General features: G+C 37.5%; 1 protein-coding gene across 4 annotated transcripts in view; it reads right to left on the bottom strand.

Annotated features, from left to right (window-relative positions):
- Positions 1–26,779, bottom strand: part of LCLAT1 (lysocardiolipin acyltransferase 1) — a 192,325-nt gene that overhangs the window by 62,017 nt on the left and 103,529 nt on the right. For 3 of the 4 annotated variants that reach the window (XM_024731526.1, XM_024731524.1, XM_024731525.1), the window contains 3 exons: positions 24,004–24,150; positions 17,862–17,978; positions 2,304–2,366 (listed from right to left, as the gene is read on the bottom strand). In XM_024731526.1, coding sequence (XP_024587294.1) covers positions 2,304–2,366; positions 17,862–17,978; positions 24,004–24,150 — 327 coding nt within the window. The remainder of the gene's footprint in view (positions 1–2,303; positions 2,367–17,861; positions 17,979–24,003; positions 24,151–26,779) is intronic. The other variant, XM_024731527.1, reaches the window with a different exon arrangement.

Raw genomic sequence — 26,779 nt, 5'->3', positions numbered from 1 at the left:
CTCCAGCTCTCTCTTCTCCTTTATCAGCAAATTCCCTGTAGGAAGCATCTAAACTTGCTGTCTCCACTCACTCCCATCAATCTGCACTCCACTCACATCTGGTTTCTGGCACCCCCATTCCTGTGAAACTACTCTAAGGTCAACAAATAGATCCTAGTGTTGTACCCAGAGGATTCTTCTAAGGCTTTATATGCAAAGATTCTATTGGCACCTAGAATTTCAGATAAGTTGCTAATGTTTTAGAAAATGAATCCATCAAAGTCCACGAGTATTGAACCTTGCAAATTGGCCAACTACTGCTGAAAAAGACTGATTTAGATGAAATCAATATTTGTCAATACATATCAAGGGACTCCCTATCTGGGTTTTGAACGTTAAAAACACAGTTTAAGGCACAGCTATTAAAGTTTGGGGTAGGTATTAGGGGATGGGGCTTAGATTTTATGGCTAACTCTGTAGATCACTAGGGGTGACAGGCACTAAGTAAATGGTCCCACACAAAAAAAACCCGCAATATAAAATTATGGCCATTTACAGCCATACACAGAAAAGGCAAGATTTTTTTAAGTCAAAACCATTTGTAAAAACACAAATAAGATATTTCTCCAATGATTATTTCTTAGGAAACAGCTTTGTAATCAGGATGAATCATACTTTTTTCCTACTATATGCCATCATACAGTTCTGCAAATACCTCACTCATGGATCAAAAGAGATGTAAAAAAAGACATAAGATGCAATTACTTTTACTGAGTCTTCCTTTAAATTGAACATAATTAGTACAGAAATCTCAAAATAAAAGACTATTTTGGGGTGACTATGGTGATGGAAAGCCAACAGGTCTTATTTTATCTGAGAACAAGTAGTAAACTGCTTAGGAAGATAACCAACTCTCTTAGAATACTAAGAAGGGAACAATTTACTCACCAGTCCCAGAATACTTACAGTCCTAAATACTACCTTCACAACTCCCACCATTTCTGACTCCTTTTACTTTTCACTTTGTTAGAAGTGAGACTTCACAACAACCAAGACTACCTCTCTAACTTTAGCTCCTACCACTTAAAAGGATGAACTTTGGGTTCCAGTCAGGGCAGTCTCCAACACTGGATCTCCAACCCCGACTGTACTCTCCCAGTATCTTTGGCAAATCAAATCCTGTTGTTCCTCAGGATCTAATTCAAGCCCTGGTTCCCTAAACTCTCCCCTTGCTCTGCCAGTTCACTTCCACCCTTCTCTTCTGCCTGGTATACAGTCTCCATGGTACTTGATCATACACTAACTTTCCAAATGTGAACACACGAAGATGTTCATCACAATTTTTTATTCTCATGCTGTCACCAGCATGCCTTAATCATATAGTATTAACTATAAAAAGAGGCTTTACCTAAGATTCAGATTATTTGCATTTACAAAAAAAAGGTATTTTCTTTAGAATATCTAAATACAAACACCTTTCATCATAATTTTAATGATAATGCGTATAGGACAAACTTTATGACATGCTTCCCATTGCCCAAATTCTGTTCATCTGTCAAGTCTAAACAAAAGTCAGTATTTCCCATCAAATCCTTCCTAATTTCAGTTCTCACCAATATCCATCCCTAAAGTATTAAACTATAAGCCTTCATTATGACTGATTTAGTAACATAAGAGGCAGCTACAGTCTACTTGAATTATTAAGGAAACTAATATTGGAACCAACATATTAATGATACTTTTACTGATCAGAAAGGTTATTAATAATTTCGTTAACAAAGATTAATTCGTAAACTATTTGGAAACTTTGCTTGGATTACTATTATGAACGTATTGTGGTTGTTAAAATTCTGTTCTGGATGAAAGCAAGTAAGTCCCCTGACCCAGAAAAGAATGTTCAAAGTAATTTCCATGTACTCACACCAACAGTGCAAAGTGCCTCTCCTGACTGGAAGCATATCAGGGCCAAGTGGCAGATCTTCTACAATAACAACTAACGGCAGTCTGCAAAAACAGGAATAGTTTGTTGTCCAGCTTTGAGGAGTGCTAGTTAACCGAACTCAGTCAGATCTCCTACCCAAGAGCAATGATAACCGTGCCCAGAAAAGACACTGACTAATACTTCCTTTTCTGCTATAAACTAGCTCATCACCATTGTAAATCACCAAGAGCTTAGTGCAATGAGTAAAATCTAGGAAGACTCCTTATGCCTTGACTTCTAAGAAGGTCACTGCTAAGGTTTATGTTTGACTGAAGCAGTTTTTCTTCGCTTGGATAAAAGTACGCCTTCCCCTCAAGCCCTATGCACACACATACTTTAATACCTGGCTTTGACACCGCGAGCCATGTTTTTCTTATTTTATCTTCTGCTAAAGGCCATTTCAAATCTATGAGGAAATGGGAAAGATGTAAATCATAAATAAACTATGAATACAGGATTTTAAAACTTTTGTACAGCAGTCTCAAAAGTTTTGTCAAAATTTCCACATGGAACCCCAAACTATTTTCAGACTACATTTACACAATGCAAGATTAAGCCAAAGAATGCACAGTTTGGGGAGGTAATATCTATCAAAGCAAACAGTTGTTAACCTACAGATAAGACAACTCTCAACACAAATTTCTCACATTTAACATCTAAAAATTATGTAGCACCCTCACAGTATCAAAGGCTTGTTGTTTAAGTCTACAAATAACCACACACTGTAGATTCTTTTAAAGTGTGTTCTATATAATAAATAACAAGGAATTACAGACAGCTGTTTACTTAACAGTACTCAAGTATTTGTGAGGAGTATCTTAGTCACCACAAACAGGCATGTAACATGAGCAACAGAGAACAACAAAGACAAGAAGAGCTCAAACAGGACACTTGCTGTTCAAAGATTTATGATGGCAACTTTTATTCATGTAAAGTATTAGAATGAAGACAATCCAACACATTGTAGATTCCTGTTTTTTACATTCAAATGAGACTATGCCTGGAAAAGGCACTTGATAAAACAAAGATTAAGAAATAAATGTACGTTAGTGGTTATATTTAATTTCTCTTTCAATTATTATTCCTTATGAAAAAGATGACTAAGTCACAATGAAAATTATTATGTATTAAGTTACTAATTATCACAAAATAAACACACTAAAATAGGCACGTTGTATGTACATGCATGCTCTGACAAGTCAGTATTCTTACAAGAAGGAGAATACCTGCAATTTGCTCCATGTGGTCAAATGCAGTACTCAGGTGCAGAGAGAATGAAAGCTATTGAGAACACATGCGCTTTCCTCTCCTACATAACTTTGTTATGAGAAAGCAAGTGAATTAGAAAGTTACTAACACACTTTCAACACCTTACATTTCATGTAGCATAGAAAGGCCAACTTAGGATAACTGCCCAGGACTTGTTCTGCTCAGTCCAGATTCTATGACAAAGTACATTTGGGCGCTCTTAGAAATCAAATGATAAATACAGGGATGCTTATATTATAAAATATATAATAGTAAATGTAAATATAATTATATTATATAAAATATAATTATGCAAAATAAAATGGAAAAAAATTCTTTCATTTAGAAAGCTATTCAGATAATTTTCAACATTAATAAGCAAATAACTTCTACATTTAGTTTCATGTTCCTGTGGCACTGATTTCTGATCAGAGTCTATTTTTAAAAAGTGAGGGCGCATGAACTTGGTTTGCATGGGCACACACATAAGCACACACTCACGCACACCAGCAAGGTCAGTATTGTTTTAACAATACCTTTGCAATACTCAAAACAAGCCTCTACTTAAAAACAAAACCAAAACGAGAAAAGGTCCTAGCAACTGGAAAAAATATAGAAAAACTATTTTGAAAAAGAAAAAAATCTATAAAGCTAAAAGAGAAAGGGCATAACCTTTAAAAATATGGAAATGGGACACATGCTCAGAAAAAAGGAGAAACAAGTTAAAGCTGTAAGGCTTTTTGGACAAGCCCAGAAAAGAAAAATGATACATCCACAATGAAATTATATACTATATAAAACAAAAAGGCAGGCATAATTTCCTGTTCAGATGAATTTCTGGATTAAAGTGTCCACAGCAGTTAGATTCAGGCCAACATTCTCAGCTTTGGTGAGAATAAACTCTGATTTTCATATGAACAGGAAGCTGAAGTATAATATCGTTACATACGTTGTGCATATGCACTGAAACTCTTATTTTGCTTCAAAACAACATAAGGACATGAAGATTTAGTGCTTAGCTGCCACTCGGTGAGATAACACCATTATGGCAGAGCTGCCAGCATTCTCTGCTGTTGGTTCAGCTGTCTCACTAATGCTTTCAGAGGGAAAAACTGCAAGAAGCGTTTAATGTATGTAACAATATTCTTTACAGTCAGTATACAGCCTACAGAAAGTTATCACTCGAAGACAATTCCACAAATTTTACTTACAAAGCTTCTTCGACAATTCTAAATTTAAAAATAAACATATTTTGTAAGTGTCAACAGTTATCAGCATTTTTCAGTGCACTACTCTTACGAAAATAATATAAACATTATAACAGAGTAGCAATACTTAGGCATTTTGAATGAGTAAAATACAGCTTGTATATAATTTTCACTCATTTGTGAAAATGGTAATCTCACCAATTGGAGAATATGTATTTTGAGGATTTTTATTAATGGTGCCATAAGACATGAACTCATCACTGAGGCTCACCTTTCACACTAGTCGGCATTTATTACAGCTGGCCGGTGTTAGAGAAATAGTACATACCCCCAGAACGAGATTTTTCTCCTACTGAAGGCAAGTGGTACAGAGAAGCACAAGGCCGCGATGACTGTCTTCTCAGGACTATCTCAGAAGCTGAAACTCGCTGAGTAGGAATGCTAATAAACCGGGAAACGTTTAAGAACCACAATTCCATACTGATTTTTACATGATCAAATGCCAAGAGCTTGTTCATGTAAGTTGCAAATAATATGCTTCCGTATGTCCCTTCTAATAGTATAGATAATCTGGGGTGGGGGGCGGAATCAGCCTTACATGTATCCTACAGTGGATACTGAAGGCGGTAGGGGGCATTACTAATCACAAGTGCATGTGTGTGAGATGCTGAAAACAGCAGCTACAAAAATTTGTACAAATCTATACTGAGTACCTGTAATACTCATGACACTAGGACCTCAGCTATAAAAATCAACAAAACACAGTACCTACCCTAAAGGTGCTCAGAGTCCGAGTGAGAGATGGACCAAAAAAGAAAAAAAAAAACCACTGATTACAGAAAATATGAAAAAAGTGATTGACAAACGCATGGAGTATGACGAGAGTAAGAAGAAAGAACCCTAAGAACCTGGTCAGGAGATTGTCTGAAATGTAAAGGGCATTTGAACTGTCTTGAAGGACCAACAGGAGCTACCCAGATGACTGGGAACAGTTCAGGAAAAGGAATAGCATGAGAAAAGCATTTTCGACCTGGCTAGAACAGAGGACATGGAGTTACAGCCAGAAACAAGGTGAGAAAGGCCACACAGACAGGGACTGAGCTTTGGGCAGTGGTCTGTTGACCATGCGCAAGGCACCATTCTGTTAAGTACTGCAAACAAAAACACATGAATCTCAATTGTTTTCTGCAGGCCACACTGGCCACCCTCAGTTCAGAGGTAAAGTCACCTTTAGTTCCTGAGTAAAATCTCAGCAGGCTCAACTTCCCTAAGAGAAGCCTATACCCATTTCCACCTACGAGTAAAGCCCTTGGACCTGTACTTAGCTCATGATACAAAATATCTGCACTATAGATGCTTTATGAAGAGTAACCAAAATCTGTACAAACCAATTCTCATCCAAAGCTCAGTGAGTAAAATACCATTTGTGGAGAATGATTTGAAGGACATGCAGTCTCTCCATACCTTTAGAGTTAAGACAATGTTTTGAGCTCTTATGAGGCTGTTTTTACTGAACTACTTTTCTCCTTCTGCCATTAGCCCACGTGGGCAAGCGCTCTGAGGCTACGTGGAACAGTTAACATTAAAGATGCTGTGAGGCTGCTGGGCACGACAGTGCACAATGTCCTCTGTGAGGAACCAAAGATCTTTCTCTCAAGTCCTTCAGAAATGGTCATGCTTTTTCCAAGCATGTGGTTTGCTTTAATCTTATGGCCCTTGTCAATGATACCATTCAGTTCCCTTATATAGAAGATGCCAGAAAGCTCAGGACCAATTTATAGACCTATATTTTATAGGAATATAGAGCTTATTTATGTCTTATGTATACAATAACCTTGTAACATATAACCTGTCTATTAAATTCATCCCTTTATTGTCCCTTTACCTTTTTTTTCTTATGTCGTGGTGCTGCTGTTATTGTACATACATATTTATGTTTGCCACTTTAAATCTTTATTGGAACATAGCAGGGTATAAAATTACAGCAATCAAGCAGCTGATTGGTTCAAAAAATTTAAAGAGCATCTTTTTTATGCCAGGTCTCTGCTGAAGGCTAGGATAAAAACTGTCAGTGGACCTGACCTGATGCTTATGGTCAGGAAACTGAGAGTTATGGACAAAATGGATAATTAAACAAGTGATAATACCATAGGAAAAACACTTATATAGGGCAAATATAGTAGGAAAAGCGTTCACATAGGGAACACAGAAGACGAAGATAGCTGGGAAGGCTTCCCAAATGAACTGTTATCCAAGCTGTGACCTCCAGGCTGAGTAGGAGAAGTTCTGCTATAGTGGGGAAGGCTCAGAGTACAGTACACTCTGGGCAAGGAAAGCAGTTCAGTATGTCTGGGACAAATGGTGTAACTAAGGAGACAGCAGACAGGCCAGAGAGGTAAGCAAGGACCAGGGCACAGAGGGCCTGGCAAATCATGTTAAAGAAGTATATTTAACCCTGGAGCACTGTGAAGCCCAGAAGGTTTTGCCGGGTGCCGACACAATCAGGTTTGCACGGTAACATTTACTGAGTGCCTGCTATTTTCCAGGCCCTGTGCTAAGTGCTTTCTGTGCCTGACTATACTGAACCCTCAGAAGAGTCCTATAAAATCATAGAAAGTAAGCACTATTATTACTCCTATTTTACAGGAGATGAAAATGAGGTTTAATGAGGGAAAGGAATCTAACCAGCCACACTCCTAGTCCTAGTGAAGCCAGGATTCTAACCCAGGTCTTTTGACTCCAGGGCCTGAGTGCCTAATTTAGTGTGCTGTCACATTCATTTAGAAGAAGGCTTGATTGATAATGATGGTAATGACTCTGTGGTGTGAGGAATATAGGAGGAAAAGCAATTTAGGGGGAATGACAAATTCAATTCTGAACATATTGAAGTGCCTGCAGAACCTCCAAGTGGCAAAAATCACATATATGGCTCTGAAGTAAGAAAGGGCTTTTGGACCAAGGGTTTAGAATTAGGAGTCATGAGCACATGGATGATCATTTGAGCCACCAGCCTGAATGACATGTCCCAGGGAGAATGTGTGGAGTGAGAGAACAAAGGAGCCTGGGAGAGTCTTATGAGGAACATAGAGAGGACTGAAGAACCTGCAAAAAAGTCTTGAGAAGTGGCCAGAGAAGTAGGAGAAAAAATGACAAGCCAAAGGGAGAGCATATTTCAGGAAGAATCAACAGTGCCAAATGTTGCTAAGAGGAAAATAAGTAAGAATGGAAAGGTATTCATTAGATTTAGAAATAAAATCTTTGTTCTTAATGGCTTAGGTGACATGGCTGTTGCTGTCCTTTTAGGAAGGTAAGAGGTAAAATATATTAAAATGGCTATTAATATAAGATCTGTGCCAAGTCCTATTAGAGAAGAAAAAGATATTCAGTCCAGATGTCTGCCAGCTGGGGGAAATGAGAATGGACTCTTAGAAGAAGATCATTAAAGGAAAAGCAGCATTTGGAGATTAAAGAAAAGAGCAAAGCCTTGCAGGTTTTAGCCTGGACAGATATAACCAGAGGCAAAATTCAGAAAGCATAAGACACAGTCAGGAATAGTCCATTAATTCAAATAGGTTGGGTCATACTGCATTAGTGGTAAGATTTAAAAAGCAGATTGGAACCGTGTTATAAAGTCTTCACCAAGGAATACGGAAGTAATGCACATATTTAAATGTCTTTTCTCCCTGGAAAATGCCTAATTATTCTTTAATTCTCAGCTCATGTGCCACCTCTTCAGTGTCACTTTAAGTAAAAAAAGACTAGCCTTTCTTTATGTGCTTAAGTTACTTTCTATTTGTATCTCTTATGATGATGCGTTTTAATATTTCCTAAACTTGATGATACTCAAGGGAATTGGGTGTGTCTTGGTACTGGCAATATCTCAGCAAGTCAAATAACATATGTGCCCGAGAAGCATTTTCTGAACAAATAAACATACACACAATTACATTAGAGTGGTACTTTATGAAGACTGACTGTTAGCTGTGTGCAGTATGGATTAGCAAAGAAGAAACAAGAGGCACTCCAGTGAGAAAGCAAGGAAGCGTGAAAAGGAGAAGTAATGGGATCCCATCGAATGGGGCCATTGCAGAAATAAAGGAAGTTTCTCTAAGAGATGCTTCCAAGGCAATATCATAGAATTTGGTGACCAAATGAAATGGGGCAGGGCATAAGACTAACAGTTTTTAAAAACTTTAAAAAATATACCCTGGACTCAGTAATTAGATCTGGAAATATATCCTAGGGAAATAATTAGAGATTTACACATACTTTCGCATTATTTATAAGAGCAGAAAGTTGGAAACCATTTTAATTTTTAATAATAGAGGCCTAATTAAATAAGCTGTGGCACCTCTATCTGATGAAGCACCAAGCATACATTAACGCATCATAAAAAATTATGTAAGGACGGTGAAAAATGCACATTATAGTAAGTTGGGAAAAAAATTTTTACAAAACAAAATAGAATTTGACCCAATTTTTAAAATAAAACATGGAAAAACACAAGACTCAAAAGGCACTGGATATTTGAGAAGTGCCTGACAAGACTATGGGTGCCATTTTCTTCTTTGTAATTAATTTTCCATTTTTTTAAAAAATAAAAACTTCTTTTTTTAATAGGAAGAGAGCTAATATTGAGAAAATCAAGTCATCAGGCTAGTTTGAGAGTTGTTGGCAAAAAGAAAAAGATAGAACCACAATTTGAAAGGACAGATAGTTTGAGTTTTGTTTTAAGGATTAGAGAAATAAAGGAAGAACTGATAAATATAGGAACCAGGAAAAAAAAAAAAAGAGAGATGCTTACAAAAAGGAAATCTTGATTTATTTTTCCATTTAAACAAAACACACAGTACAGCCAAGGATACCAGGGAGAGATCTAGGTAATAGAGGAAAAAACCCTACAAAGATGGCATTTTTGTAGCATCTGGAATAGAAAAACTGCTAACTTCTTACATAGCAGGAAGAACATGGGCTTTGGCATCAAAGAGACCTGAGTATATAGATCATGGTACCTCCACTCAGCAGCTGTGTGACCCTGGACAAGCTGTTAACTGAGCCAGTCTCTTCGGGTGTAGCACAGGGCAAACCACCACCTAGCACAGTTATGAGAACTAAGAGATCTGTAAGAAAGTAGCTAGTGGGGTAGCTATGAGCCCAGGAGCCACCACCAGACTTTGATTCAGCAGGTCTGAGCCTGGACCCGAGTATCTACGTTTTTAAAAGCTCCCTGGGTAATTCTACTGCATGGGCAGCAACATGTGAACAGTTCAGTGCCTGGCACAAGGCAGGTACTTGATAAACGTTAGATGGTTGTTTATCTGGACAGAATATAGGGCTTCTATCATTTTCCATTAAGGCTGTCATGACTTTCTTCACTGAATATAATGGCAAGATCTGTCCCAAGTGAGCTGTTTGCTTGAGTGACTTGATCAAGAAATGGAAAAAATAAAAACATGACTCTTTGGGGGTAGGAATTAAGTTCTTCAACAATAATGGCATCACACAACCTTCTTAAATATTGTCTGTTACTTTACAGCCAGGTCTTCAGCTCAGTCAGACTGGTTTTGCCTTAGCTAACCAAACACTGTGCCCTTTCTTGTACTCTTCCTTTCCTGTTCTCAGCCGTCCTTATTTGTCCTGCCTATCCAAATTACATATAGTCTCTAAGGTCCAAGGGAAATTCAGCTTTTTTTTTTACATCTTTATTGGAGTATAATTGCTTTACAATGGTGTGTTAGTTTCTCCTTTATAACAAAGTGAATCAGTTATACATATAGATATGGTCCCATCTCTCTTCCCTCATGCATCTCCCTCCCTCCCAACCTCCCTAGCCCAGCCCTCCAGGCAGTCACAAAGCACCGAGCTGACATCCCTGTGTTATGCGGCTGCTACCCACTAGCTATCTACCTTACATTTGGTAGTGTATATATGTCCATGCCTCTCTCTCGCTTTGTCACAGCTTACCCTTCCCCCTAGCCATATCCTCAAGTCGATTCTCTAGTAGGTCTGTATCTTTTATTCCTGTCTTACCCTTAGGTTCTTCATGACATTTTTTCCCCTTAAATTCCATATATATGTGTTAGCATACGGTATTTGTTTTTCTCTTTCTGACTTACTTCACTCTGTATGACAGACTCTAGGTCTATCCACCTCATTACAAATAGCTCAATTTCCTTTCTTCTTATGGCTGAGTAATATTCCATTGTATATACGTGCCACATCTTCTTTATCCGTTCATCTGATGATGGACACTTATGTTGTTTCCATCTTTCCCATTGTTTTTGGTGTCTGTCCCCAGTGGCTACAGTTGGTTCAGTGGGCTGTGTAGGCTTCCTGGTGGAGGGGACTAGTGCCTGTGTTCTGGTGGATGAGGCTGGATCTTGTCTTTCTGGTGGGCAGGTCCACGTCTGGTGGTGTGTTTTGGGGTGTCTGTGGACTTATTATGATTTTTCAGCTTCTTGAAGAAGCCTTACCTGAGTATTTCAACACTACATGATCTCTCTTTACTGAACACACTTGTGATTGTGTAATGTAATTAAGCATAATATTTTACACTGTGTACCACAAAACTTGGCATGTAATTATACTGTCATATTATTTTTTAGATATTTCCATGAGTACTGTTCTTATCTATCCAGGAAGATGATAAACTTCTTGAAGGCAAGGTCATATTCCATGGAGTGTTTGACCCCTCACTCCCAACTACTTTAACCTAATTTCAAGTTATCTCAAATGTGCACACTTGTGCCACCCAATGGTGAAGGTAATTATTGCATGGTTACAATTCAGTAACTGGCTTACAAAGCATATAACAGAACCAAATAATGGTTGGACCAAATCATTACTTGTTTAAAATCAAAGAAGAATAAAGCTACTACTGTTAAAAATAATACAGCAGCAGAGATGATAATGACTATAACTAAATTTTGGGGCATTAAGTTAAAATTTTTAAATTGTGTGATAAATTTCTTAAAGCTCTATAACTAAAAATCAAAACCAAAACACTTTCTCATGTAAAACCTTCTTTTCTCTAAGTTAGCAACTTCCTTTTGGGGTTGGGTTAATCTTAGTACTGAAAAAGTTTATATAATCACATATTGAAATGTCCTGTGATTAGAGGTACATATGAAATAAATCTTCCATGACAGATACTGATCAGTGTAATATACATTGCTCTGGGAAGATGGTAAGGACACTGTGCTTATCTTTTCAGACAAAAGAAAATATTAACCTCAACTAATACTGATTTAATCTCCATTATGGGCAGGACAATCCATATCCTTAAGAAGGTTATGATCTAGTAAATGTATAAGAGCAAGTACAAAAATGATGGAAATCAAGGTACTCAGGGAAAACTTTTTACCATTATTATTACAGAACAACACATCTGTATAATGTTATATAATGGGTGTTATATTTCAGGTTAAGTGTGTGTTTTCTAAATGTTCTTAATCTCGGTGAAATAAATTCTAAAGAGACGCTCAGAAACTACTTTCTTTGTTTTGCATTTTCTCTTATTCAGTGCTTCCCGCTAGGACTTCTTATCCTTAACTTCTTGATGTCTTGAATTTTTCATCTGCCTGAACTTGTGCTATTAATATCAGAAATAGTGAACTCAGTTACAGGCATGAATGAGCAGTAAAGATGTTACCTAATGATAACTGGGTTTTTTGAATTTAATTTTTATTTTATATTAGAGTTTAGTTGATTTACAATGTTGTGTTAGCTTCAAGTGTAGAGCAAAGTGATTCAGTTATACATATATCCATTCTTTGGATATACATATCCAATGGATACATATATCCATTCTTTTGCAGGTTCTTTCCCGTATAGGTTGTTACACATTATTGAGTACAGTTCCCTGTGCTATATAGTAGGTCCTTGTTAATTATCTATTTTATATATAGTAGTGTGTATGTGTTAATCCCGACCTCCTAATTTATCCCTCCCCACCCCACCTTTCCCCTTTGGTAACCGTAAGTTGGCTTTTGAAGTCTGTGAGTCTTCTTCTGTTTTGTAAATAAGTTAATTTGTATCAATTAAGTCCATCTGGTCTAATGTATCACTTAAGGCCCATTTTCTTACTGATTTTGTCTGATCTGTCCCTTGATGTAAGTGGGGTGTTAAAGTCCCCCACTATTATTGTGTTACTGTTGATTTCTCCTTTTATGGCTGTTAGTATTTGCCTTACATACCGAGGTACTCCTATGTTGGGTGCATATATACTTATAATTGTTATATCTTCTTCTCGGATTGATCCCTTGTTCATTATGTAGTGTCCTTCCTTGTCTCGTATAACAGTCCTTATTTTATAGTCTATTTATCTGATATGAGTATTGCTACTCCAGCTTTCATTTGATTTCCATTTGCATGGAATACCTTTTTCCATCCCCTCACTTTCAATCTGTATGTGTCCCTAGAGCTAAAGCGGGTCTCTTGTGGACAGCATATATATGGGTCTTGTTTTTGTATCCATTCAGCCAGACTATGTCTTTTGGTTGGAGGATTTAATCCATTTACATTTAAGGTAATTATCAATATGTATGTTCTTAATGCCATCTTATTAATTGTTCTGGATTTGTTTTCTTTTTTTGGGGGGTGGTTTTTCTTCCCTTCCTCTTTTGTTTTCTGCTTTTGTGATTTGATGACTTTCTTTAGTGTTGTTTGTCTTTGGGTGCTTTTTCTTTCTTCTGTGTGTATCTATTATAGATTTTTGGTTTGCAGCTCCCATGAGGCCTTGATATAGCAGTCTCTCTCTCTCTCTCTCTCTCTCTCTCTATATATATATATATATATACACACACACACATATATGTATATATACACACACACATATATGTGTATATATATATACACACACATGATTATTTTAAGCTACTGGCCTCTTAATTTCAAATGCATTTCCAACATCCTGCACTTATACTCTCCTCTTCTCACAGTTGCTGGTTTTGATATCATATTTGTGTGTGGATGATTTCCTACCTTTACTATGTTTGCCTTTACCGGTGAGCTTTCTCATTTGTAATTTTGTTTGTAGTTGTGGCCTTTTCTTTTCCAGCTAGAGAGATTCCTTTAGCATTTGCTGCAAAGGTGGTCTGGTGGTGCTGAATTCGCTTAGCTTTTGCTTGTCTGTAAAGCTTTTGACTTCTCTGTCAAATCAGAATGACAGCCTTGCTGAGTAGCGTATTCTTGGTTGTAGGTTCTTCCCTTTCATCACTTAAAATATTGTATATCATACCACTCCCTTCTGGCCTGCAGAGTTTCTGCTAAAAAAATCAGTTGATAACCTTATGGCAGTTCCCTTGTATTTATTTATTGCTTTTCTCTTGTTGCTTTTAATATTTTTTCTTTGTCTTTAATTTTTGTCAGTTTGATTACTATGAGTCTTGGCATGTTCCTCCTTGGGTTTATCCTGTATGCGCTCTCTGTGCTTCCTGGACTCGGGTGACTGTTTCCTTTCCCATGTTAGGGAAGTTTTCAGCTGTTATCTCTTCAAATATTTTCTCAGGCCCTTTCTCTCTCTCTTCTCCTTCTGGGACCCCTATAATGTGAATGTTGATGTGTTTAATGTTATCCCAGAGGTCTCTGAGACTGTGCTCTTTTCTTTTCACTCTTTTTTCTGTCCCACAGCAGTGGTTTCCACCAATCTGTCCTCCAGCTCACTTATTCATTCTTCTGCCTAATTTATTCTGCTATTGATTCTGTCTAGTGTATTTTTCATTTCAGTTATTATATTGTTCATCTCTGTTCTTTAAAGCTTCTAGCTCTTTATTAAACATTTTTGTATCCTCTGTGTGCTGTGCCTCCATTCTTTTTTTCTGAGATCTCAGATCCTCTTTACTATCATTACACTGAATTCTTTGTCAGGTAGATTGCCTATCTCCACTTCACTTGGTTGTTCTTCTGGGGTTTTATCTTAGTCCTTCGTCTGGAACATATTTCTCTGCCACCTCATTCTGTCTAACTTTTCTGTGTTTGTGGTCTCCACTCCTCAGGCTGCAGGACTGTAATTCTTCTTGGTTCTGGTTTCTGCCCCTGGTGAGTGAGGTTAGTCCAGGGGCTTGTGCACACTTTCCTGGTGTGTAGAGCTGGGTCTTGTCCCTCTGGAGGGCAGGGCCGTGTCAAGGGGTATGTTTACAGGTGGCTGTTGGCTCAGGACAACTTTAGGCAGCCTGTCTCCTGATGGGTGGGGCTCACCCTGTTGGTTGTTTGGCCTGTGGCATCCAATCACTGGAGCTTGCAGGCTGTTGGGTGGGGCCGGGTCTCAGTGCCAAAATGGCAATCTCCAGGAGAACTCATGCTGATGAGTATTCCCTGGGGCATCCACCATCAGTGTCCTTGCCCACAGTGAGCCACAGCCAACCCCCCGTCTCCCCAGGAGACCCTCGAAGACCCACAGGTAGGTCTGGCCCAGGCTCTTATGGAGTCACTGCTTTGCCCTGGTCCCTGTGCCTGTGAAACCTTGTGTATGCCCTCAAAGAGTGGAGTCTCTGTTTCCTCCAGTCCTGTGGAGCTCTTGCACTCAAGCCCCACTGGCCTTCAAAGCCAAATGCTCCGGGGGCTCCTCCTCCTGATGCCATACCCCAGGCTGGGGAGCCTGACATAGGGCTCCCAACTCTCACTCCTGTGGGAGAACCTCTGTGATATAATTATTTTCCAGCCTGTGGGTCACCCACCTGGTGGGTATGGGATTTCATTATATCATGAAAGCACCCCTCCTACCATCTTGTGGCTTCTTCTTTGTCTTTGGGTGTAGAATATCTTTTTTGGTAGGTCTGAGTCTTTTTTGTTGATGGCTGTTCAGCGGTTAGTTATGATTTTGGTGTTTGAGTGAGAGGAGGTGAGCTCAAGTCCTTCTACTCTGCCATCTTGTCCTCATACCTTTCTTCAGTAATTGGTTTTAATATGTGGTCTCCAGGCTTCCATAGGAATATTTATTTATAATGGCCATTTGTTTTAAGAGCAAGCTTCTTTTTCACTTAATTGATAAACAAAAGCAGATCCCAGAGAAGATCAGGAAGTTGTGCTGGGCCCTTTCTGAGTCTTAGGTTTCTTTCCTAAAATGATACTCTGACTAGATGACTGTGCCTGCTCTCCCTGTCGTCTCAGGCAGCATCATAACCACTTCCCTTGTGGCTCCCATCCCTCCATGATCTGGCCATTTAGCCTCTTCTTTCTTTTAAAATATTTTCCTTGAAGAAAACCATCCAGCTCACTATTATTACAAAGGTGCTTTAACTAAAATCACACTATAAATATACGAGGCATCATATTACAGTAGAAAGAACACAGGTTATTCAGTCAGACAAACCATGTTCCAATAACTTTGAGCTGATTCTTCAATTTCTACTTCAGTTTTGCTCTACAAGTTAAATACTGGTAACTACCAGGACAGTTGTTGTGAGGGTTAACTGACCTTACACATACAGAACACTTAGCTTAATGCCTGGTACTTAGTAAATGCTCAGTAAACGTTAGCTGCTGTTACTATTATAATTATTGTCATCATATTTCTTGTTTCTATTATTATCATAGTGTATAGGACCCATTCTACTTTTCTAACTGAAGTAAATGGAGTCATCTAACTTTTTTTAGCTGAAGCAAATGAAGTCATCTGTGTTTCTTTCTTTACTGATACAGAGAAGGGGGGAAAATCAGTTGCCACTTCTGGCAGGAAAAATGACATACTGTAGTTGTTGACTAGTACTCTGAGTGATGACTAAGTAATACATGTTCCCCAAAGTTATAAATCAGTTTGCTACTAAAATATTTTCCAGATTTCAGAACAGAGAGCTCTTCAGTTATATCCTCATCCACTATAAAATAATCTCTCAACTATCCTGCCTGCAATTAAAAAGATCTTTATTAGCAAAAGATGTGTTCCAACAGCATGTTCCATGATGTCAGAAATACTTTTAAAGTAATCATTAAATACTATAAAATATCAGATTGTTAGAAAATAAAAAACATATTGTTGAATGAGAAGGGAGAGTCTAAATTGAATGCCACAGTAAGTGGTACCATGTTTTGGGAAGAAAAACAAAAAAACAAAAAGCAGCAGCATCCCTGTTTTAATGTCTTGGTACCCCCCTGTCCTATTCCATAGGCATAAAGAACTGTGTTCTCCATGAGCTTCTATGGGTAGATGGACACTCACTGTTCGTACACAATATGACCATAAAGCCCATGTTTCCATTTCATGTTAGTTATAACCACCGAATTCCAAAAGCAAGCCAAACTAACAGGGACAATATTTTTAGTTTACTATGTGAACTAATAGTAATGTGATTTTGGATTGACTATGCATTTCTTTTATATCGTGAGTACTCAGTTGTAAAGATGCTTAATTTTGGCAGGGTTCACTAAATGAGGTTATACTTTACATCTTAAAGTACATTAAACCCTAAGGGAACAATAGTGATGCCAATTAGGGTAAGAAATAAGAACTTTATACCTTTTCTTATATAATGTTTCAAGGCCTTTCATGTTAGGCACAAGCAGTTTTATGACAACATAACAATTATCAAATGAAGGTGATAATCTGTCACAGATGTCACCTTTATACAATATGGTTTGCTAGAAATCAGAGTGGAGAGCAGAAACATGCAAACAAGATTTTTCTTCTGCTAGGTGACTCTGGGCTTTGACTTGTTCTTGTAAAATTAATAACACTTCAGCATGTTTCTGAATAGTTCCTTTTTCGTATATATCCATATGTCTGTTATCCATTTGTATATACATGTGTGTATGAATATATAAGTATTTACATATGCAGCTATAACAAAATGTCCAACTGGTTTTTTTTCATAAAAATATCAAAATGTAAACATTTAAATGGATGTGATATGGTCAATGCAATCACCTTGGCTCCAGATGCCCTTCAACAGACACAGCTCTAGAGGACGTGGGGGTGGGGAGGGGGTAGTGTGAGCCACAGAGTAGGAAGCAGAAGAACAAGGTTCCATCCGTGATCTATGAAAATTTATGAACAACCCTGGATGCCAGTTCTATTTAACAACAAAATACAGGTAGCAGTACTTGCCTTCCTACCAAGCGGAATCATTTGTTGCAGTGAGTGGAATAATGAATGTAAAAATATTTTTTAAGCTATAAATATATTATAAGTGATAAGATACTTTCAAGACAGTTTTGCTGCTTTGAGAAGCATTTAAAAATGGAATGATAGTCCAACTGTATGTATTATTTTCTGTCTATTCCAAAAAAGGAGGAAAAATGTTTTGTTTTTGACCAAGATTCTTTTATATTTCTAAAGAATACATAATAAAACATTTTAGTGCATGGGGTCAAGTTAGCATAAAAATACAGTATCTCATTTCTTGAGATAAAGTATGAAAAAGTGCTTTGTAAATTCAACAGAGTTATATGTGAAGTTTAGCAATTTCTTCCACTTATATAAAAAAGTACACTTTGAGGTGGGTGCTTACCTTCTCTTAGACGGTCTACTACAAAAGTAAAGCCTGTAGTCCTTGGATGTAAGACGTATTCATATTTCTGAAGTCCATTCTTTTCAGCAAATTCATTACTTCGAGCCGTGCTATTTTCTAAACAAAACAATAGGCCATTAGAAGCCATAAAATAAAGGAAGATCAGTGAGGTAAGGAAATGGTGCAGAATTTCTTTGATAAAAATGGCAGTTAATGTTTCTGTAATTAATATACTGAATCAAATGATAAGATAGAAATACTTTAGTAAATCCCTAACAAAGATCCCAGAGTTACCTATTTAATTGGAATTTCGGAAATTTTATAATAAGGTATTAATGGAAGTTTTATAGCAGTTTATAAATTCATATTCAAATCCTTAAAATTCTTTAAGAGAGTTCATAAAATAGTCAATATACAATGAAAACTGAAATACAAATAAAATACTAATAACTAAAATTTTCATAAGATAGTCGTTACATAATAAAAATTGAAATACTAAAATATAAAGATGAAATAAAGTAAAACTAAAATAGTAATAATACATAAGGATCTAGACATCCAGAAGAAATAACTAACGATTTGCCAAATATATCGGATCAGCATTTTTTTAACCCAATAATACAGGGCTTCGGTGCAAAGCGGAACATCTGCGTTGCTCAGGCACAGAGCACACTGGTATGACTAACCGACACCGCTCCACGACAGGATGGGCACATGATGAGCATACCACGTACAAACATCTGAACATGGCTTGGCTGAATATAGTTACTGAGTCAAGTATATGTTCCAATTGTTGGCAAAATCTTCTTTTTCCATTCCACGAGGTAACTTTATAAGTTCCAAGAAGAACCAAACCCATTATTCAGCAATTATATTTGGAAAAAGTAAAGTGTTCAGAAATTTGGCCTTAGCTGCTGGGGGAGATCATGAAATACCTTCTGATGACAGCAGACGTTAGAACCTGCAATCCTCAGCGGCATCCTGAAATTTATAGACCATTCCAAGTCACCAGGAGAAAACCTATATGTAAGAATACTACTTTCCGAGGAGTAAATTTAAGACCACAGAATCCTCAAAATCTCAAAAAACTATAGATGGATTCCACGACACTAAAATATTCAAAGAACACTCCTATAAACTGAGTCAAAAAATTAAACAGATCTCCAGCAAGTCAAAAGTAAAAGCTCTAAACAAGAAAAGTAATAAGCTCCTCTCACATTCATTTGAGGGGAATATTCTGGGCATGGGACTACAGAACAGTATTTTATAGACAACTGGCAGGACCTTACATGGGATTGGGAATCCCAGAGACACCACAAAGAAGAGTAGTTAACTACTCTTCAGTTTGCTCTTCCAGCTGGTCACAGACTTGGGGGATCTGAAGACAAAACTGAAAGCTGTTGTAGAATGTGAATACAGGTGGAAGTAGTTCTAAAAGGCACAGGCACAATGTGGGAAGTAAGAAGTAATCACAGATCAGAGATGCAGATTTTCCCCTCCATCCCCACTTTATCTACCCACCCCCAGACTGTGATTATTAGGACTGACAGACTAGCACCCCACTTTCTCACCACAACCTCCTATCTCGTTAGCCTGCTCCCTGTAACACTCCAATGCCAGCACGCCTACCGCTCCAGTGAGACTACTGGCTGCTCGGATGTTCTCAAACCAGCCAGCCATATTCCCACGTCAGAGTCTGTGCAATGGTTCTTCCCTCTACCCAGAATGCCTTCTACCCAGACATTTGCATGATTTTCTGCTTTGTTCATTTAGTCTCTCCTTAAATAAGAACTTAAGGGGCCTCCTCAAACCACCTTATATAAAACAGCACCCTATGTCCCCATCTTTTATTACTCTCTCTCCCTCTCTCTCTCCTTATCTTGCTTTTCTGTACAGCATTTATGAATACCAGACATATTTTTATTATTAGTTTTTAATCTGTTTTTCCTCATTAGAAAGTAAGCTTCATGAAAAGTCTCATGAAGAGACTTTTTTGTATATAAATCTCCAGGCACTCATATATTAAATGAATAAGTTTTACATACAAGGGTGTTTAATTGCATGTAATGTTATATAATTGTTAAAACCTAGAAAAGCTTTCCTTTCTTAAAACAAAACAGGAAATCATAATATACCAACTGTGATGGTTAATTTTATATGTCAAACTGACTAGGCCAAAGTACCCAGATATTGGTCAAACATTATTCTAGATGTTTCTGTGAAAGTGTTTTTTGATGAGATTAATATTTAAATCAGTAGACTTTGAGTAAAGCAGACTATCCTGCATAATGTGGGTGGGCCTCATCCAATCAGTTGAAGGTCTTAAGAGAAAAAGACTAATCTCCTCAAGCAAAAAAGAATTCTGCCAGCAGACTGCCTTTGGACTCAAACTGCAACTCTTCCCTGGGGTCACAGCCTGTTGACATACCCTGTATATTTCTGACTTGCCACCCTCCAGAATCCTTAATTTCCTTAAAATAAATTTGCCACCCCCCCACCCGTTCTCTCTTTTTCTCTCCCTCTCTCTCTCTCTACACACACACACACGTGCGCGCGCGCGCACACACACACACACACACACACGGTTCTGTTTTTCTGGACAACCTTGACTAATGATGTGAGAGAATACAATATTAAGTACAAAGAAAAGTGTAGTTCTGGTTTTCCAATTTTAAAATTACGTGTATGTGTGCACATATATATGCCTATGGATGTGTGTATGTATACGTGTAGGTGTGTGTGCGCACATGCACGTGTGACCAAATGACCCAAAACAATGGAACAAAATTAGAATAGTGCTTCTTTATGGGCAGTGGGATTAGAGTAGTATTTGTGCTCCCTTCTATGTTTATAAATTTCCCCAAAATAACATATATTACTTGCATAAGCAAAAAAAAAAGTTATAAACAACAATAATATATGAAAATAGAATATAAAGTTAATTTAAACGTACTAATTTGAAAATGTGCAAACAAGTTGGATTTACAACTTAAAGAGGATTATAAAACATTCTCTTTGGGCTTAAAAACCCAACTGTAAAGTTAACTGTGGTAGCTAAAAACACCTTTGAGTTAACAGATACATTTTCAAACCAAAGGTATTTTGCTAGCCTACTTAAAAAAAAAAAAAAATCATATCCCAACTCAAAACTATTTGTAAAATACTGTTTAAAAAAATTTTTTTTTTAACTTCAAGATCAGTCTATTTATTTCCTCTATCTCGCAAATAGTCTGGCTTTTGCAAGTTGGCCTTAAAATGTAAATACTGTTTTAACTTTAAAAATATTCAACTATATTATGTAATAATAAGTACTCTGGACCCTGAAAATATTCAACTAGATGTTAAGTTCATCACCTAAAAAAGACATTTGAAAATACAGACTGAAAAGTTTTAAATATCTACTTTATAAACTCTGAAGGTCTAATGTATGAACATTTTAATACTGATGTACCAAAGTAACAGCAACCCATGAGCTTTTATCCCATTAGCTTTTAATTACTAAATAACTTCCACAGTTGCCACTCTTTAGTGTACATTTTGGCATTCGCAAAATCGATCATTTCAGTAAATGACTTTCTATACTCTAACACAGATGATATTTCAATACTCAAATTTAAGTATTATACATTCTAAGGATTAAAAAATGTAAATATGGCTGTCTGTCCATTGAAATTTCCTAATGATAGTTCAGTTCTGGGAATCAATCAACTTACCACTTACAATATATTTTCAAGCTTAAACAATATGCAGCCAATATTACACTCAGTACTACCTTCTGTGACCCAACTACTATTAGAATTTTAACTACGAAAATCAAACATATACAGTAAGTATAATTTAGTAAATAATACTAGTATATAAAAATTGCCATGCTTCATTTAGCTCAGTTCCAATCTGTCATACATTAGTCAAAGATCTCTTCCTTGGTATTAATGGTAAATGTTTCCCAAAATACTTTAATTTCCCTATTAACATATTACAGTTTAGTCACCCATTCACCTACTTAAGTAGTTGTGTAATTTGTATTTTCCATCTTGCACTCTTTTTTGGGGTACTGGGTTCCATAAATTACTGTGTCCACAGAGTGAATTAGAATGTTCATTTACTTGTTCTCCTCTCAGGTTCTAAGGGTTGCCTTTCTTGGTAGCTCTTAGCTGCCTCGATCTAGTATTGAGGATTTAGAAGACAAGTTCACAGGGATCTCTCCGTACTATCTGTGAGTTTTAGATTTCAGTTCTAACCTGCCTCAGTCTGTCTTCCCTTGTACAGCAGATGTTTATACACTGGGTCCTTCTCAAATTCTGCTGTATTTTTCTTAAAGTAACCAGGGTACTAAAGCTTTTGAATTTTGCTCTTTTGAGTTGAAGGATTCTATAAAACTACTTCCTGTTGTAGCTTACTCGCTCCCCCACCAATATTCATCAACCAGAGCAGTTCTTCTCTCCGTCTTAGAAATCCTAGACTGCAATAGAAGGCTTCACCTGCAGAAATGACCTGTGGTTCAAAAAAGATGTGAAGCCCACTGATTTAGTAAGAATGAAAGACTGCATTTTGTTTTTAATCTTTTAAAGAATTCCTTGAGGGCTTCCCTGGTGGCACAGTGGTTGAGAGTCCACCTGCCGATGCAGGGGACACGGGTTCGTGCTCCGGTCCGGGAGGATCCCACATGCCATGGAGCGGCTGGGCCCGTGAGCCATGGCCGCTGAGCCTGCGCGTCCGGAGCCTGTGCTCTGCAACAGGAGAGGCCACAACAGTGAGAGGCCCGCGTACCGCAAAAAAAAAAGGAATTCCTTGAGATCCACTGGCATTCTTGGCCTGTGTAATTTGGTATCTGGGAAGATAGAGAAGTCCTAGATATATTCTCCTGTGTCCCCTCTACAACTCAACGATGGCTGAATTTTCTTTAGGAAAAGGACAAGGCCTTTCCAGCTTATATTAGAGATAAGGCTTTAAAAATACCAGGAAAGGGGCTTCCCTAGTGGTGCAGTGGTTAAGAATCTGCCTGCCAATGCAGGAGACACGGGTTCGAGCCCTGGTCCGGGAGGATCCCACATACCGCGGAGCAACTAAGCTCGTGTGCCACAACTACTGAGGCCTGTGAGCCTGGAGCCCGTGCTCCGCAACAAGAGAAGCCACCACAAAAAGCATGCGCGCCGCAACAAGAGTGGCCCACACTCTCCACAACTAGAGAAGGCCCGCGCACACCAACGAAGACCCAACGCAGCCAAAAATAAGTAAAATAAATAAATAATTAAAAAACAAAAAAAACCAGGAAAAAGGCAACATACTAACTTAAATCAACAAGTGAAATTGGTTACTATTAGATCCTTTCCTTTTTTTAAAAAAATTAATTACTTGATTTGTTTTTGGCTGTGTTGGGTCTTTGTTGCTGCACCCAGGCTTTCTCTAGTTGCGGTAAGCGGGGGCTACTCTTCATTGCAGTGCACGGGCTTCTCATTGCAGTGGCTTCTCTTGTTGTGGAGCACAGGCTCTAGGCGTGCAGGCTTCAGTAGTTGTGGCACATGGGCTCAGTAGTTGTGGCTCGTGGGCTCTAAAGCACAGGCTCAGTACTTGTGGCGCCACAGGCTTAGTTGCTCCGCAGCATGTGGGATCTTCCCGGACCAGGGCTCGAACCTGTGTCCCCTGCATTGGCAGGTGGATTCTTAACTACTGTACCATCAGGGAAGCCCAGATCCTTTTCTTATAAGAAAGAAGTTGGAAAAAAGGGGTCTAATGGATAAATACGGATCTTGGAAGAGGACAGTGAATAGATATTTTAAAACTAGGCTTTGTTCTTCTTTCTCAAGATTGTTTTGGCTACTTGAGGTTTTTTGTGGTTATATACAAACTATATAAAGTAAAAGGCTGATATTTAAAGTATATACTGAGACTTAAAATATAAAGCTCTAAGATGGCAAGTATAAATAATACCTCTTGGAGTTGCCCATCATAAACTCTATGGGCTGGAAACCAGGAGTTCTGGGTTCTGCTGTGCTGCTGACTGAGTGACCCCGGGGATGGGCCAGTAATCTTGCTGGTATTCAGCTGCTTCATCTGAGGACTGAGAAGTTTAGACTTGATGGCTAATTCTGGAGTTCCTTCGTGTTTTAAAATTCTGTGATCCAAACCAAGGGTACCTTACCTGTGAGATCAGTCCCTTCTGGGAATATGAGGAGTTGAAGTGGTTCATGGATATCACAAAAATAATCAATCATGTCTTCAAAATGGCTCTTATCATCCTTCCATTTCCTATGAATGAAGATATAGGCAGCAGCCTGCATGGCCCAACCTAGAATCAATTTAACAAGTATTTATGTATAATTTTAATACCAATATCCACATATTTCTGAATATAATATTTCAGAGTTTTGGAGTTTTACTATAAATTATTTACTTTCATAATAAGCATCTCATGATATACCTTAAATTCAGCACTGATCTTGGATTAAATAACAGATATACCAGAGAATATTCTTAAAGGAGTCTGCTAAATTCTGGAATTTGCAAAATTCTCAAAAACCTCTTTTCAAGCAAAACCTAGCTGTTAAAATACCAAGGAGAAAAACTTCCTTAATATCTATCAGTAACTCATCCAAAGTTAACAATCCTAACTTAAACAGATATCTTAACCAAGTTACCTACAAGAGATATATGACTCTGTGTTATCAGGCTTACAAAGCAGTAAGCAAGGGATTGTTCTCAAGCCATGTATACAAGCATTGTCTTTAATATTTCCCTTTCTGTACTACTCGATCTCTAAATCCAATTGCTGTTTTCAATGTAATCTCTTCTTTAGAGTTATTTTAAAAAGAAAATACGCAATGACTACTAAACACATTTATTAGAGCATACGCTGTGATCACATTCCCTTTCTCTAAGGCGAATTCAACCTTGCTACTGAAGAGGCAGCTCTAGACGAGCCAGGTTTTTCCCAGCTGGCATCCCGCCCTGGCCAGAAATGACTAGAACTACTGTGGTAAATATCTGACTGAAGGCGGACAATGAATAGTCTATTCAGTAGTCCATGAAGCATGAAACCCTTGGCCCATACACACTAACTGTCTTGGCCAAATGTTCTCTCTCAGGAATTTTACCTGGGACCATGGAGAAAACAAGCTGGTATATAAGACAAATGGATGGACAAAAAAAGCAGATAACAGAGACAGTAGCACCTGAGGCAAAGTAAAGGTGGCACACTATAGTGAAGACCTAAACAACAACTGCTGTTGAGGCACGTAAAGCTGATTGTGATCAAGACCAAAAGATAGTCTTCCACAATGGCTGGCCAGTCTTTGGGTTCACCTCTTGGATATCCCAGAAGAGTCTATCTCCCTCATTGTCATGTGTATCTTTACAATATACTTTTACTAGTTCAGCTAGAGGGGATGAGTGGTAGTTTCTTAAAAACACAACTAAAATAATAGCTATTATCATTTAGTAAATACAGTAGTACCCCAAGAATATATAAAATTATCATTAAATCATGATTTTAAAATCTGTAGGACTTTATTTGGTTTGAATTAAGTCCAAACTAGAATACTGTATTCTACAAATATAAATAAGCATATTCCCAAATAATCCACACTTTAGTATAGGTCTTGCTGATAATGTGTCCAGTTGCTGCTCACCCACTGTATTTATTGTCAGTCATATCCACCTGTACTGGAACTGACCCCACACTTGCCCCCTCTTACACGTCTCCTCTTTTACTTGAGGACACCTACATCCACAGTGCGGTCTGTAGGCAGTATAACTCTGGAATGAAATTGCCTGGGTTAGAATCATAGTTCCACCATAAACCAGCTGTTCAGCTTTAAGCCTTTGTCCCTTATTGACCCCAAACGTAAAAATAAGCATAATGCTGCAACAGTATTTACCTGATAGGAGTTGTTGTAAGAAATAAATTAAGATTATTTAGCACAAAGTATTCAATAAATAATAGTTATTGTCATTATTATGATTAAGAAGTTACAATCATACCAAGGATATTGCATTAAGGAACATAAAAATGTAACCAAAGAAGTTCCCATTCACAATTGCCCAGCCCTACGCTAGTGTTTTGGAAATTATAAACTCTATTTTATTATTTTAAAGCTCATGCTTAAAATTTTTTCACCTTTCTATTTTTACAAACATTTAAACTTAAATCTACCAACTTTGAGTTAATAATCATCCCCCACACAAAAAATTATGCTTTCCTCTTGTCCCTCTTCCAAGATTTGTAGAAATCATCCAATAGTTCCTCCAAATTGCTATTATTATTACTACTACTATTCCTTATGCTTCACAGAACGATTTTAATTATTTAGACTTGACTCGGGTTAAGTTTGTTGGCTTCTCTTCTTATCATTGTTTCTTATATCCTATGTCCTTCTGTTAGTCCTCCTTAAGGAACTTGTTTCAAAAAAATGTTTGAGTTTTTGCATTTATGAAATGTATATATATATATTTTTGTTCTCAATTTTGGAGGCTAGCTTGGCTTAAAACAGAACTTGAGATTTTAAATCATTTTCCCCTCGGAATTTCAAAGCTGTTTTTCCCACAATCTTCTTACAGAAGTCTGATATCAATCTGATTTCTGCAGATAATTTTTTTCCCCTCTGGAAGCTTTATTTTCTCTTTATCCTTGGTTTTGTGAGACTTCACCAGTTTGCAGCTTTTTCATTAATTCTGCTCAGCAGTTGGTACACTCTTCCAATATGAGTCTCTTTAACTTTGGGAATATTCCTTCCATTACTTAAGAAAACACTACTTTTTCTCTTCTTCATTCTCTCAGACTTTCTATTTAGAACTTCTCTTAGATAGTTGTTAAAACTTCTGGTTTTGTCCTCTCATACTTTTTATCTCCCTTCATTTGATGCTGTGTTTAAGGAAAATCTTTTAGCTTAGTCACCTAACTCATTAATTTGATCTTTAGC

Source organism: Neophocaena asiaeorientalis, unplaced genomic scaffold (genome assembly GCF_003031525.2).
Source record: "Neophocaena asiaeorientalis asiaeorientalis breed wild unplaced genomic scaffold, Neophocaena_asiaeorientalis_V1.1 scaffold689, whole genome shotgun sequence".
NCBI lineage: Eukaryota > Metazoa > Chordata > Mammalia > Artiodactyla > Phocoenidae > Neophocaena > Neophocaena asiaeorientalis.
Note: the sequence above shows the minus strand (reverse complement) of the source record. Positions and strands in the feature narration are given on the sequence as shown.